Genomic DNA, 16372 nt, shown 5'->3' with positions numbered 1-16372 from the left:
GAGAAAAGCCATTGTTGCTGATAACATTTCCTAATGCAGGCTATATGTATGGTATCACTACAACAGTTCCATATTTCAAGCTATATGTATGGTATCACTAGAACAGTTCCATATTTCAAGCTGTAAGTATGGTATCATTCAAACAGTTCCATATTTCAAGCTGTAAGTATGGTATCACTAGAACAGATCCATATTTCAAGTTGTAAGTATGGTATCGCTAAAGCAATTCTGTATTTCAGGCTGTAAGTGCAGTATGCTAGTCTAGTGGTTATTTTACTGGACTAGCAATCCAGAGGCCTGAACTAATAATTCATAGAACTGGTTCAAATCTCACCAAGGCAGTTTGAGAACTTTAATTCAGTTTTAAAAATCTGGAAACAAATTGCTGGTATCAGTAAAAGTGACCAAATGTTGGATTGTTGTTTTAAAAAAAAACAGTTGGTTCACTAATGTCCTTTAGGGAAGGAACCCTGCTGTCCTTATCTGGTCTGGCCTATATATAACTCCAGTTTCACACCGACACTGACACCTAACTGCCCTCTGAAGTGGCTGAGCAAGCCAGTCAAGTTGTATCAAATCGCTACTAGTGATTGAAGAAGGTCCAGCATCACCTTCTTAGGGCAACTAGGGATGAGCAATAAATGTCAGCCTTGCTAGCAACATCCACATCCTGAGAAGGTATATTAAAAAAAATTTGCAGGCTGAATGTGTAGCACTATTGTTTCAGTTCCTTACCACAAGGTTCAACTATGGTATCACTGCTACAGTTTCGTCCTGCAGATTGTCAGTAGGGGACAGATGTGACCGTTTCCTACTGCAGGCTGCAAATATAATATCACTGCAAATATGGCAATCTTAGGACCTTTCCATGATGGTACTCTTGCTACAGTTGCATATCATAGGCTCTAAATAATACTGCAACAAAGCATCTCAATGCAGCACTTTACAGAAACAGGAGAGATTAAGTTCTGCTTGCAGTGGCACCACACTGTTATAAATCTTCACACAGGAATACAATAAATATTTTATTTTTCAGAAAATATCTAAACTCCTGTTTTTTTGTTAAAAGTATTGAAGAATGGGACTCATAATTGAGAAAATTATTGATATGGCAAAGAGCTCAAGCTGTTAACCACTTAGCAAGTTAACACTAGCACAGCCTGAAAGAGAATAAACAAATAATTGTATCTATGGGGAATTTTAGAGATTTACTTGGATATGTCTGGTCATGTTCTGTCACTTGGATACAGTCACAGCTTCTGAAAATAGAGCCTGTGCAGCGCCAGTTAATATTATCCCAAGTGGGCACCATAGCTGTGCTTCAGATGGGGAAGTAGATGTGCTGTCCTCAGGTGTGTTTAGAAAATCAACAACAAACACTCTTGATAATGCATGTTGAGGCACTCTAGGGAAGTCCTTCACAAACATATATTTTGTTTCCAGCCTTTAAGCAGTGTAGCATTCTAACAAAATGGTAGTCTTGAGGGGGAAGAGATCCCTGGGTGACTGTGAGGTAAGCGTTTTATTTCATTTTGTTGGATCTGCAGTGCAAAGCAAAATGGTTTCCCAGCAAGCTGTGAGTCAAAGTAGCAAAGATGGCTTTTGATGCAGTACATGTTGCCTGTGACCCTCGGTTGCTCAAATAACGCTATATGGGAAGTTTATATAGTACTCTTTTTAGCTTTTTACATGCCTGAAAGACGGTGACGTTTCCTAAACTATACATGTCATGTGGTGTTAATCACAGGTAGTCTGGAACAACCCATTTGATACTAATGGATAATTTTGCATGCGCTATGGATGCACGCTGGATGCAAGACATTTAATTGTACAGGTTGTAGAGAAAGTTGATCCACCAGAATTCATAACGCTCTCATGCATTACATTATCGTGATCTGGTATCTCCTATAGGGAATGAGCTGTAACAGCTTAATGTTTTGCTGATGAATCTGAAATTCTTCAACCAACATATTTTATGCAGCTTTGTGCACTGTGGAGAGTTTAATGAAAGATGCTGGGAGGAGCTTGATCACCTTTACCTCTCCTAAAGGCAGTGACTTATTCTGGGGTACTGTTCTATGGAAGGCAGCAGTCTTTTGTTCAAGTGCTTTAATCTAGACAAGTGCTCAACAATGCTTTGTTCAAGTGGCTGTACATAACGTACAAAGTCAGTTAGTGAATTGGTGGGCTAGTGGTATGGAACTGTCCCAATAAAAGGCTGATGTATGGCACATCACTGATGACGCATGCTATGGTTCTGATTGGCTTCTCTGAAAAGGATGAAAATGAAGGTGACTTTGAAAAGTGGGGAGAGGAAAGTCGGAACAAAGGTTACCTAGTTTTATCCGATGATTGCTATAAACATAAACACACACACACACACACACACACACACACACTGGATTGCAGTCAGGAGTGGGGATTCCCTCTCTATATTTTTCCTTTCTAGGCCAGGGACACTGGCTAGGCATGGTGCCACTAATTCAAGCTTGGTTGAGATCAGCCAACTTAGCTGAGGCCAGGAATCAAGTCTTAAGATCTGCCTATTCTGCTTATGGCCACATCATGCAGTGTATTTGGCCACTGAGCAATCAGTGGAACAGTAGTTCAGTCTCAAGATCTGCAGACTTTCACAAACTACTTGAGCATCGCTTTTGTGATTTATTATGCCAGAATCACCTAATCTACTGGCTCCGTTGCACAAGAGTGTGAAGCTTTTGCGTGGGCAGTGCGTCACTGCACATTTTCTTCTGTGTTTTCCTCTTCTTTGCTTATGTCTTTACACTCAATTTTTTTTAAATGAAAATTTGCCAGTTTTGTGGTTTATTACAGCTAACCTGATCTAGATTAAAAATACGTTATAGAATTCCATGAGTTTTAATTTTAAACTTTAATTGCACGGTGTGCTCTGTTGTTACTCTAAGTAAATTGCATTTGTTTCATAGTTTCTGAAGCCCTATTGAGCTCTCCTAATCACCTTTTTGATCTTTGTTCCTGTTTATTTCTCATCAAAAACTTCATAACAACAGCACACAAAAAGGTGATCAAAGCCTAGATATTTTTTATCTTGTAGGCAAAAGAATTATCTTTTTTTTTGCTTTATTTGTGCAATAAATATAGGCTCCTGTGTAAAAGTGGTGAGGATAGCAGATTGGATTAAACATCACTAAATAAAACCAGACCTGGCAGAGCCAGCATTCATTAGGCCAAAAAACTGCTTATTAGCTCACTTCAAAAAAAGCAGCTGCATACTAAAGACACGACATCTGAGAAGCAACATCTTGTCTCCGAACCATTGTAGCTTGGTCATGTGAAATGCTTTGTGCCAATAGCGGAAGGTGTGTGATCCCTGTGGAGAATTTAATTCGGCATGTACAGAAGGCGTAAAAAGAAACTCATGGTTTAAGATTGTGGTTTACATGAAAATGCTCTCTGAAAGCAATTCATTTTTTGTCCTCTTCAAAACCAATCCTCTTGTTTCCCCCCCCCCCCCATTTTTTTTATTCAATCTTGCGAGTGGTTTCAGTCCTCTTTAAGCCACTTCCACTTGATGCCTGTACCTCACTGTCAAGGTGTTAATTGTTGATTGACACCCCTGAATGTTGTGGTTTATGTAGAGGATAATGACACCTGGGAATGATTGCAAAGCAGTAATCTGATCAATGATATGTCATAAATCATGAGAATGAAATTCAATCAGGTATCTGAACTCTTGAGATGAAATTACAGCCTCGAAATCAATCCACAATATTTGCTAGTCTGCTAATAACTTTGTGGGATGGTTTTTATTCAGTTTTGAGTAATGTTGGGTAATGACCACCATACAAAGGATTAGCTTGCAATGATGGTAAGTTTTATAAAGAAATAATTTGAGTTGAGAGTGAATAATATGGCTAGTCTATATTATACAAATAAATGCTTTAAGTAACAATAAAATCTATGGAAATTAGACAAAACTTCTATCTTGGCATGATGGTATAATGTTTCAGTATGTTTGTGATATGTAACCATACACAGTGTAAAAGCTGATGCTGTTAACTCATGACCTTCAATATTAGTAAGGAGAGTGTATCCATGTACATCATCTATATAGCTCGTGTAATTACCCGATGCCCTGTCTATGATTGCGAATTGAATTAAATTGCTGAAAAAAAAATGGTGATTCGGCTCCTGCAAACACAGCACATAGATCAGTTTGCAAATAGCAAAACGCACCTTTTCCGATATCAATGGGCTCCAAGTACTGAATTTGAGCTGGTGAATAAACATGGCTCGCTGGCAATATTATTCAACCTACTACATGTTATAAGGCTCCATTTGACTGGTCTAAGCAATTGATGTGTAGTTTTAGCATTCCAAACATCTGCTCAGTGAGGGGCCTGGTTTGCACATGCTTTGTTGCATCGATTTCTGCCGGGGTATGGGCGGTTGTACACAGATATTGTTTGTGAAGTGTTTATTCCGGCACCTTCCAAAGGTGAGGAAGATCATGTAAGGACACATAATATAGTCAGTAAGCTGAAATATGGTGAAGAGGGTTTGCTGTTTGATCCCTGAATGAAACTCCAAATTATTTAGTTATTGGGCAGGTATAAGCACCCTCTGGGTCATAGGGAATGAGGGCATGCCTATTGGAGTGGTCTGAGAGGCTGAACCCATGACAAATCTAGAGTAAAGACCCAAAAACGTAACATTCCTTTTGAAAGTGATCTCTCCTGAACTGATACCATGTTATTAAAAACAACGTGGTTGGGCAGCTTATTATGCCTTTAATTTACACATGGCGAACACAAGGATCCCTTTATTCACACCAACTGCACGTGAATAGTTTTTTCACTATTAGAAGAAATGGTAGATTGCCTTCAGATTGTGTATTATCATCTATTAAAAATCTCATGGCATTATTGAGGAAGAGCAGGGAGTTCTCCTGGTCAACATTCTTCCCTCCAAAACTGTATATATAAAAAAAAACAGACTAACTGATCATTCATCTCTTTGCTGTTTGTGGAATCTTGCTGTGTGCAAAATGGCAGCCATATTTACTGTCTTAATAGTAACTGCAAAATGTAATTTGTTCTATGTTGGGATAGTTCTGAGAGGTTTGAGGAGATATGTAGTTGTAAATTCAAGGGCAGGATTGGGTACTAAATATTCCTGGATACAAGGTGTTCAGGAAAGATAGGGAAGGAAAGAAGGGGGGGGTGGCAATATTGATAAAGGAGAATATTGCAGTACTGGAGAGAGAAGTCCTGGAGGGGTCAAGGACAGAATCTATTTGGTTAGAATTAAGAAATAAGAGGTGCCATTACACTACTGGGTGTATTCTATAGGCCACCAACTAGTGGGAAGGATTTAGAGGAGCGAATTTGCAGGGAAATTACAGAGAGGTACAAAAGCTATAGAGTAGTGATAACTGGGGACATCAACTATCCTAATATAGACTGGATAACAATAATAATATAAGGGGCAAAGAGGGAGAGGAATTTTTGAAATGTGTTCAGGATAACTTTCTTAACCAGTTCGTTTCTGGTCCAACGAGGAAGGAGGCATTGCTGGACTTGGTTCTAGGGAATGAGGTGGGCCAAGTGGAGCATATGTCAGTGGGAGAGCATTTAGTGAGCAGCGATCATGGTATCGTAAGGTTTAGAATAGCTATGGAAAAGGACACAGACCACTCTAAAGTAAAAATAATCAATTGGAGGAGGGCCAGTTTCAATGGGATGAGAACAGATCTGGTCTGGGTAAATTGGAATCAAAGATTGGCAGGCAAAACCGTAATTGAACAATGAGCGGCCTTTAAGGAAGAGATGGTTCGGGTACAGTCTAGGCACATTCCCAAAAGGCAGAAAGGTAGGGCAACTAAAGCCAGAGCTCCCTGGATGATAAAAGAGATAGTGAGTAAGATGAAACGGAAAAAAGGAGCATATGACAGATGTCAGGTTGATAACACAAGTGACAACCAGGCTGAATAGAGAAAGTTCAGAGGGGAAGTGAAAAAGGAATTAAGAAGGGCAAAGAGAGAGTATGAGAATAGGCTGGCAGCCAACATAAAAGGGAATCCAAAAGTCTTCTACAGGCATGTAAACGGGTAGTAAGAGGAGGGGTGGTGCCGATTAGGGACCATAAAGGAGATCTACTCATGGAGGCAGAGGGGATGACCGAGGTACTAAATGAGAACTTTGTATCTGTCTTTACCAAGGAAGAAGTTCTGCCACAGTCTCAGTAAAGGAAGATATAGTTGAGATACTGGATGGGCTAAAATTGATAAAGAAGAGGAACTTGAAAGGCTAGATGTACTTAAAGTAGATAAATCACCCTGTCCGGATGGGATGCATCCTAGATTGCTGACGGAAGTAAGGGTGGAAATTGCGGAGGTACTGGCCATAATCTTCCAAACATCCATAGATGGGGTGGTGCCAGAGGACTGGAGAATTGCAAATGTTACACCCTTGTTCAAAAAACAGTGTAAGGATAAACCCAGCAACTATGGGCCAGTCAGTTTAACCTCAGTGGTGGGGAAACGTTTAGAAACAATAATGCGGGACAGAATTAACAGTCACTTGGACGAGGGTGGATTGGTTAGGGAAAGCCAGCACGAATTTGTTACAGGCAAATCATGTTTAACTAACCTGATGGAGTTTTTTGATGAGGTAACAGAGGGTAGATGAGGGCAATGCAGTTGATGTGATGGTATATGGACTTTCAAAAGGCGTTTGATAAAGAGCCACATGGTAGGCTTATCATCAAGATTGCGGCCCATGGAATAAAAGGGGCAGTAGCAACATGGATTCAGAATTGGCTAAGCGACAGGAAACAGAGAATAGTGGTGAACGGTTGTTTTTCAGATTGGAGGGAGGTGTGCAGTGGTGTTCCCCAGGGGTCAGTGCTGGGACCACTGCTTTTCTTGATATATATTAATGACTTGGACTTGGGTGTACAGGGCACAATTTCAAAATTTGCAGATGACACAAAACTTGGAAGGGTAGTAAACAGTGATAGATTTCAAGAGGATATAGACAGGCTGGTAGCATGGGCGGACACGTGGCAGATGAAATTTAACGCAGAAAAATGCGAAGTGATACATTTCAGTAGGAAGAACGAGGAGAGGCAATACAAACTAGAGGGCACAATTCTAAAAGGGGTACAGGAACAGAGAGATCTGGGGGTATATGTGCACAAATCGTAGAAGGTGGCAGGGCAGGTTGAGAAAGTGGTTAAAAAAGCATACGGGTTCCTGGGCTTTATAAATAGAGGCATAGAGTATAAAAGTATGGAAGGCTTGATGGACCTTTTATAAAATACTGGTTCGGCCACAGCTGGAGTATTGTGACCACTTCTGGGCATCGCACTTCAGAAAAGATGTGAAAGCCTTAGGGTGCAGAAGAGATTTACTAGAATGATTTCAGGAATGAGGGACTTTAGTTACGTGGATAGACTGGAGAAGCTGGGGTTGTTCTCCTTGGAACAGAGACGGTTGCGAGGAGATTTGATAGAGGTATTCAAAATAGACAGAGTAGATAGAGAGAAATGTTCCCATTGGCGGAAGGGTCAAGGATCAGAGGACATAGATTTAAGGTGATTGGCAAAAGAACCAAAGGTGATATGAAGAAAAACTTTTTAATTCAGTGAGTGGTTAGGATCTGGAATGCACTGCCAGAGGGGTGGTGGAGGCAGATTCAATCATGGCTTTAAAAAGGGAACTGGATAAGTACTTGAAAGGAAAAAGTTTGCAGGGATAGAATGGGGGAGTGGGACTAGCCGGATTGCTCTTGCATAGAGCCGGCGCGGACTCGATGGGCCGAATGGTCTCCTTCCATGCTGTAACCTTTCTATGATTTATTCTTGTACTACACTAGTTGAACTTCCATGACGCTGCACATGGGGGAGGGGGTGGTAATTTTGACTTTGGGTGATGGTGTAAAACAAGTGTTATTGGATCAGCCGCCCATTATACACCCCTCCCGATTTTTTTCATTTCTATTGAAGACAATGGAATCAAAAATTGGAAGAGATGTTTAACAGGTGGCTGACCTGATATCGCCCAAAGTCAAATTTATCCCCAGGGAGTCAAAGACAAGCGCAATATTCATGTCAAGCAGGGCTAATGGGTGGGAGGGGAGGGGTGTTAATTAGGCCTAAAGAACGGTGGGAGATGGGGAAAGGGAAGAGAAGAGAAACAGAAGAGAAGGAATAGGAACTACAGGAAAGGAGGATGGGGATGGAGGGAGCAAAGGCTGAAAAACTACCTCAGTGGAGTGGGGGGGGAGGAAGGTGGAGGGGAGGTTAACTTCCCCTTTGCTGATGGAAACCTCGATTAAACCTGGGGGGTGGGGGTTGCTGTTGACCATCTCATTCTCTTCTGCGCAGCTTGTTTGTACCTTATTTGGGGAGGGGGAGTGATTGCAACCTTCCCTTTTCCCTCCTGTTGGTCCTGATTTTTATCTCAGCAGGGAGGAAGGAAGGGTTGTAGCCAGGTTCATTCCAGAAGGAACAGATTTCTGATTCACAGCGTGGAGGCGGGGGGGGGGAGAAATCTCCACTCAGCACGGTCCAGTAGAACAGAAGATGTGAGTGGGGAAGGGGGCGCAGGGCTGTGAGGATTGCTTGTCTGCACCGGGAGAGGAAGAAAACAGGCACTGCAAGTTCTTTCTTTTGATGGGGTGGGGGGGGGGGTGGGGGGAGCTGGGCTACTCTGGAGCATGTGGAGATTTTAAGGCAGTGAATCAGCCCAATCAAGGGAACATTCCTCAGCCCCGAGGGGACAGTTGGAGATGACATAAATACAGTTTCATTCTAAAAAGCTGCAGCATGTTTTTTTTTTTGTTATCAGACATTACACTGTGAAGGACTTTAAGATGTTCCTCATATTTAGGTCACTGGTGAACAATTGAAATAATGCTATCCAGTCACCTGGTGTATTGTACCTCTAGATGAATTACTCAGGTACAATACAGCAGCAATGCCGTTGTGACCTTTTAACAAGACTGTGCTGTCACAGTGCCACCTAAACACACAGATGTATTTAGAACAGATAAAAATGGACACATTTCCATTTTCTTTTCCTTGCCAAAATAGAGCATTATACTTCAGAACTTATGACAATCATCCTTCCATATTTATTCCCTGTAACCTTCAGATATACTATTCCGTGCACTTTTCCACCTCCTTGCATCCTCACTGTGATGAAATCAACACTCACTGCAATGTCTCCCGATCATAACTTTCTTATTTACCTCGTCTTCTGTTTTACACTATTCAAACTTGATATCCTGCACTGTTGGTCTTGGCCCTTCCACTTTCAAAATAAAGGCCGACCAGTCAGGAAACGACACAGCTCATTCCAACAATAGCCAACAGGCACACTCATAATGGGATGCTTTATCGTACAATTTATTTTGGTCATGTCAGATCTGAATCATTTTTATGTATGATGGTCGAAAAGGCAGCAACTTAATTGCAGTGGATGCATTTATTTGATTTTAATTCAATCAAGTGATGTGTGAGTGCTTCAGATTAATTTACAATATTTAATGTGCCCCACTAAGGTCTGGATTTAAGGATTACAACAGTATAAGCAGTGGTCATTGCTAATGACTTCTATGCTGAACAGCTGGAGCCTTGTTCCGAGGACAGTCGTGGATCAGCTGGATGGTTCAGGATTGTTGGGCAGGGTGATTTCATCCGTAGAATAAAATTTGGAACGACCCCAATGTTGAAAGGCTTTCGGCAGCTTCAATTAGCATCCAGGTCACTGACCAAGATAGTCATTAACACCTCAATATCACTTGTTAAAGAAATAGGGCATCTTTTTGTCTGCATGTATATGGGTAAATCTCTTGTTTTTAAAGCAGTTTGAAATGGTAGAAGTTCTGAAAGTAATTCTAATACCCATTATTGCTGGCTATTTTGTTTATTATCTGCCTATTTATTTTTTATTTATTGTGCATGTACATATATGGATGTGTGTATATATTATATGTACGCGCACACGCACGTGTGTGTCAGCCGTGGTTCAGTGGCATCATTCTTGCCTCTGAGTCAGAAGGTTGTGGGTTCAAGTCCCACTCCAGGCACTTGAGCTCAAAATCTAGGCTGACACCAGTGCAGTACTGAGGGAGTGCTGCACTGTCGGAGGTGCCATCTTTCAGATGAGATGTTAAACCGAGGCCCCATCTGCCCTCTAAGGTGGACATAAAAGATCCCATGGCACTATTCGAAGAGGATCAGGGGAGTTCTGCCCGATGTCCTGGCCAATATTTATCCCTCAACCAACATCACTAAAAAACAGATTATCTGGCCTTTTGTGGACTCTCGCAATGCCCAAATTGGCTGTCATTACAACAGTGACTACATTTCATTGGCTTTAATGTGCTTTGGGACGTCCTGAGGTGGTGAAAGGCGCAATATAAATGCAAGTCTTTTTTTTGTTTCTTTTTAAAAGGGGGACTATTTTGTAAACGAATCAGACTAAATATTGAGAGTGGTATCAGTAAAAAGTACGAGATAAAAGACTACACAATGTTTGAAAGCTTAAGGAGCGAGTAGAAATCAAAATTGTGTGGTGTCCGGTCACTGGATATTGGCAGCAGAGAGGGGTTTGTCTTGTCTGCTTTTATTTCACTCTAAATCCCCCTGTATTTCTGATATTAAATACATTTTATATTCTTCTGACTTCCTAGTGGTTCCTGCATTGCTCGTGATTTTGTTAACTTGTGAAACAAATAGATTAGCTGCAGGTGTTTTCAGTTAATGGCCCATCCTGTGGCTTAACACTGTACTGTGCTGAGGCTGTGCCCAATGGAGTGGCAACAACCTGATGCATTTCTTTGCCGATTTGGTAATCAGTCACTTAAAAGTCAGGCCTCCCATGTCCAGAGTAAAATAGATATGAAAGGTAGGTGTATTTTGCTCGAAAACTTTAAACCTCCTTAAATTTGTCGATATTGGCTTCCATGGCAGCAAGGTTAGGAATATGAGTAGTAGGACTATAACATAAATTTTCAAGATGAAATTTCATCTCCCCCTCCCCCCTCCTCTTTTTTTCAAAATGTATAATTTTCAAGTATTGCTGACACCTGTGGCTGACATGGGTCTTTCATTCTAGTGGATCTCACTAGACAGCATTCTTTATTTTTACAGTATTTCTATTTTTTAAACCATTTTGATTTTTAAATGTTACATTTTGGAAAGAATAAGCACTAAAAAGCAATTTAGAACAGTTAGAATCCATTTGCAAAATAGGTGGTGTCCAAATTGGTAAGTCAAATCTGACAGGCGGTAACTAAAATGAGTTTATTTTGTTTCTGTTAGGAGTCTGACTACTTTTCACCTACTTCAATATCCACTGCGCTCACCCAAGTGAAGCTAACACTGTAAAACTAACACTGGAATAATGAACATTTGTAAATATTCGGGAGCTGTCCATTCTCATTTTAAGAATTGAGAACAAACAGAACTGTCTTTAGACATCGTAAAAAATGGACATATATTCAAGAGCTGCAAAAGGTGTCCAATATGCAAAAATTGAATAGCAAGGTTATCTATCCTACCTCACACAGTAAAACTTGCAGGTTATTTACATCTGAGAGATACTGTTCCCTCAGCAATGAGGCACAATAATCTGATTCTGGGCTGGGTTTGTCTTCTTGTCTTACTTTATTGCATTTAACTGGAAATGTGCAGCAGGCCGATCAACTGGGAGAAAAAAAACAGGCTAATGTCTTGGGTATAACTTTTCATCATTTCTGTTGAAGGGTTCCTCCTGAAATCTTTCCTCCTTTAGATGCTGATTGACATCACATACTTTTGCAGAACTTGTGTTTTCACATCAGATTTTCAACATCCGTGGATCTTTTTAAAAAGGCTTTGTTTTTCCTTCTCCTTAGGTTGGCTCTGTACACGTGCGGATCAGGAGAGATGCAAATGAACAATTGGTGCTGGCCCATGTGACCAATCGCCTATCCACACTCGTTAAAACTTTAACTGTTCAGATTTTTAAAGATGATTGGGTTAGACCGTCTTTAATTACAGGGCCAATCCCAAGCAGCATGCTGAACCCCTTGGACCACACTAATATTGCAGCAGTTTCAGCTGTCAAACCCCTGGATGACATGAACCCCATCACCTCTACCCCTGCAAAACCAACCAGTCCTCCTCCTGAATTCTCTTTCAACACACCAGGCAAGAACATCAATCCTGTTATCCTACCAACTGCTCCATCAACTAGACCTTATGGCTTAGGGATCAACTATGGAGTTGCTCCATACGGAAGTGCTTTTAACCAGGGCATCGGAAGACCCGGAACAGGAATGACTCAGGGATTTAGAACTGGATTTGTTAATGTTCCAAGCAGATACGGAATGGGTACTCAAGGACATATTAACCAATTTAGATCGTAGGTACACTACAGTGGTACAGTGCTACAGAGGAGGATTTCTACAAGTTGATTAAATTAAAAACTAGCTGAGGAACATATTTTAACTGTGGAACATATATTTTTGTGTCATTACCTCAGTATAAGTTAGGTGGGGTAATTCCTGGACCAGTCATATTTTAGTGTGTTTTTTTTTATAAAGACTTTTTGCTTATAATCATTCATTTACAATGTTGTCTATATTCCTGGAGTTCATGTTACACCAAAACAGCAATGTAATATGCTTTATAAAATATAAGTTTCTCTGCCCCTTAAGCACGTCTGTCCTTTTCAGAGTGCTTAGTAAAAATAAATCAATCACTTGGCTGGGATTATAGTTTGGCCAAGGATGGCCGACCCGCTAACATGCCTCTCTCTATATCTGAACACCAGGCTGTGCAAGATAGTGCCCCACTGAGAAATCATTGGAGCTCCTCTCTTGATATTTCTCCCCTGGCCATCTAATGGTCCTGCTGAGATCAGAAATCTGCCATTTTAGGGAACCGTGGTCCATAAACAGGCACTGAGTGCTCCACATCACTTTGGGATGTTTTCATTTTTTTTTTTGCCAGGTGACCTCAATGAGTCAGGCAAATGCCTCTCTTTCCAGACACTGCACCAGAGTGGTCAGTGATCCACCTTGTGGTGCCAATTTCCCAGTTTGCAGATCTATCTCTCAGTAAGTAACGAGCGCTGCAAGACTGACATTGATGGCGCCAATGGAGAATTCAACTGTTTGAAGGCGTGTGTATGACACATTAATTCAGATAGGAAAATTACCATCTTATTGTCAAATTTTGGCAAGTTACTTTTTATCCTACATCTGGTTCTCAACAAATAATGTGATTATTGCTTTCAGTGTTAATAAACTTTAAAATGACATGTACTGTACTCGTTTTGGAGACCGAGCAGTCTTCCATTGGGTTTATTGGACTGACTTCATTTTAAGGGAAGACTCATCTGTTTAGCTGTGTTTCTGAACCCAGGGTATCCATGCATTGTGTACAGTTGTTCCTTCAGGTATTCAAGTATAATTAGTCATTTTTGATTGTGCTGTCTGGTTGTATTCATCGAGGACTAGACTGCCACTATAAATATCTCTTGGATAAAAGGCCCATTCCTGTGTTATGAGAAATAAACTGTACAGCTGATGCTTTTGTTCAGGGCTTTTCCAGACAAATATATTATATGTTAAAATATTTGTATTTAAAAGTACAAAAATTCTTGTATAAAATATATGCTGTAGTTTGCACTATAGATATAGGTTTGATATATTTGGCATCAGAATGTACATAAACCAGATTTTTTAAAACTGGATCAGTCATAACAAAAGCATATTCAGTCCTATGTGAACATGTTAAAGACTGTGTGTTTTGGTGTGTGTTAATGTTATATTGACCAATAAAGTGAGAGTCAAAATGACAAACAGTATCATGAGCAGCAGTAAACTTATGCTGTTTTATACTTGGTGCTGCATTAAAATAATCAGAGGTTTTAACAAAGTATCTATTTTGTCCAAGTATATTTGTGCTCTTCAAAGTTAGGAATAACTTGTGCTAAGAAGGTGGATTATTTTCAACTTTGTGCCTAGTGATGGTATCAGGAACCGTTACACTAAATATTGCACAAATACAATGGAACACGGGGCCTTTGGAAGAGCTCCCCTTTCCAGTCACACATTCTAGCTATACCAGATTGTTTGCAGTCTTGGAGTCCTGCTCAACCCTGAGCTGAGCGTTAAGCCAGACATCCCACACATCAAGACTATTTACTTGCACCTCCACATCATAGCCCACTTCCACCTACCTCATTGCATGGCTGGAGGGGATAGCAGAGATAGAGAAGGGTGAGCCATGGAGGTGGAAGTAGGCGGTCTTTGAGATGGGGACGATATAGGGTTGGAAACTCACCTCAGGATTGAACTGGACATTGAAGTTACAAACTGTTTGGTTCAGCCTAAGATGGTGGCTGGGGAGGGGGATGGAATCATTGGTAAGGTTATGGAGTTTGTGATGGGAACTGGAGACGATGGTTTTGGGCTGCCCAATGTTTAGCTGGATGAAATTGCGGTTCACCTGGGATGTTGGACAAGCAGTCTGACCAGCATTGAGGCTGCTGGGGTCAAGAGAGGTGGTGAAGAGTGAAAGATGGGTATTATCAGTGTACAGGTGGAACTCCATGTCTGTAGATGATGTTCTCAAGGGCAGCATGTAGATGAGGACAAGGATGGATCCTTGAGAGACTCCAGAGGTAAAATTCCTGGGCAGGGAAAAAGAACCATTGCTAGAGATGCTCTAGGCACAATTGGACAGGTAAGAGTGGAATCAAACTCGTCCCACTGAGCTGGACAATGGAGGAGAGGTGTTGGAGGAGGCTGGTGCGATCAGCTGTGTGAAAGGCTGCAGAGAGGCTGAGGAGGGATGATTCACTATGGCCATAGTTATATAGGATGTCGTTCATCATTTAAGGTGATTCAAACACAGTTGTGGGAGAGATGGGCATGAGGTCTCTATCACTACAGGGCTAATTCTGATTTCTCTCTCCGCTCATCCTACACATCCCATACTTGCCTCAACCCCTCCACTCTCTCCTTCCACACTTCACATATGGTACTCCTAATTCCCTCACACCACCCTTTTTAAAATCCCAACTCCCTCTCCACTGCCCTGCTACCCACAGTGGCATTGACACTTATCCACAAATGCCTTGCCTATTTTTGATGCTCTCATCCTCACCAGATCACACATAGTCTCCCACCCCCACTGTTTCCCTCGTACAATAGTCACCGCCAGGGGCTCAAAACTGGGCCACAGACGTACAACTGGCCTGCCTGTTCATGCCGATCTAGCTCAACCACCTCAAACAGTAACACTGCTTCTTCTCTGCGACCAAAGGGGTCACACTGAACAGCAAGAACAACTCCAAATTCCTCTTCTCCAGCACAAACTGCCTCCTTCCTCATCCATGATAATGAATGTGAGGAGCTCATGGAATTCTTTGTTTCTAAAATTGCAGGTATCCATTCAGCCATCTCTGCCTCCTACAACTCTTCTTCTCTCCTAATGCATCCCCTCGTAATCTCCTTCCAGACCCAGTCCCCACCCATTACATCGTACAGTTTCTCCCCCCATATCTCTGACAGCTCTTCTCAGACTCATTTGTTCCATAAAGTCCACTACATGTTCCCTTTACTGCTTTTCAATCCAGCTCTTCACCACTCAACTTCTCGTTCTCAGCCCTTTGCTTGTCAATCTCTCAGTTTCTTCAGGCAGCTCGTACTCAGAGGAGCTCATGGACTTTGTTGTTTCAAAAATTGAGATTATCATCGGTGCCTCTGTCTCTCATTCCTCCCAGTCCTCCTACCAAATTATTCTCAAACTCTGGAAGGATGAGATCATTGGCCTAAGGGGCTGCCTTCATCTGATCCTAACTAATTAAAGTGTCGATCCCCTGCACTAAGCACCTGGGTATGTAAGCAATGGTTATGAGATGTGCAAGGGTGACTTGGGTTCATTTCTCTTTGTATCTTTTAGGGAAGCAACTCATCCATTTTTGGCATCACTTCCTACCTCCCCTAACCCAGAGGTATGTCCGAGACTGGAGAATGATGGGCATAGACCATGTGGTAGTGTTCTGGTACACTGGCATAGTGTGGCACCAGACAACTTCTATTGCTCTATATTTAATTATTAGAGCTGTGCCATAAGTCTTCTGATTTATATTCTAATCAATGTTTAAAAGTAGACTTCAATAATGTAAGAAATCTGGGCATCCATAGCCTTTTTCAAAATGGTTATCTAAGTGAGTTCCCTGCATGTATTTTCTCAGACATTATATCCTGCTCCTCAAACAATAAAATCCATGATAACAAAAATGGTGAGACTTGAAAAACTACATAAACAATCTTCTGAGAAGGTTGTTAACAAAATATTTCAGTTTGTTTTTGCCTTTAGCTATGTA

The 16372-nt window shown here is 41.2% G+C and overlaps 1 protein-coding gene across 1 annotated transcript in view; it reads left to right on the top strand.

The window, feature by feature from the left end:
• slc30a6 (solute carrier family 30 member 6) overlaps positions 1-13917 on the top strand; it is a 111034-nt gene extending 97117 nt beyond the window's left edge. Inside the window, exon 15 of the mRNA XM_067988694.1 lies at positions 11886-13917. Within this exon, the coding sequence (XP_067844795.1) occupies positions 11886-12398 (513 nt within the window). The 3' untranslated portion in view covers positions 12399-13917. The remainder of the gene's footprint in view (positions 1-11885) is intronic.
• The last annotated feature ends 2455 nt before the right edge of the window (positions 13918-16372 follow it).

Source organism: Heptranchias perlo, chromosome 8 (assembly GCF_035084215.1).
Source record: "Heptranchias perlo isolate sHepPer1 chromosome 8, sHepPer1.hap1, whole genome shotgun sequence".
Classification (NCBI taxonomy): Eukaryota; Metazoa; Chordata; class Chondrichthyes; order Hexanchiformes; family Hexanchidae; genus Heptranchias; species Heptranchias perlo.
This window is presented reverse-complemented; position numbering and strand designations above follow the sequence as displayed.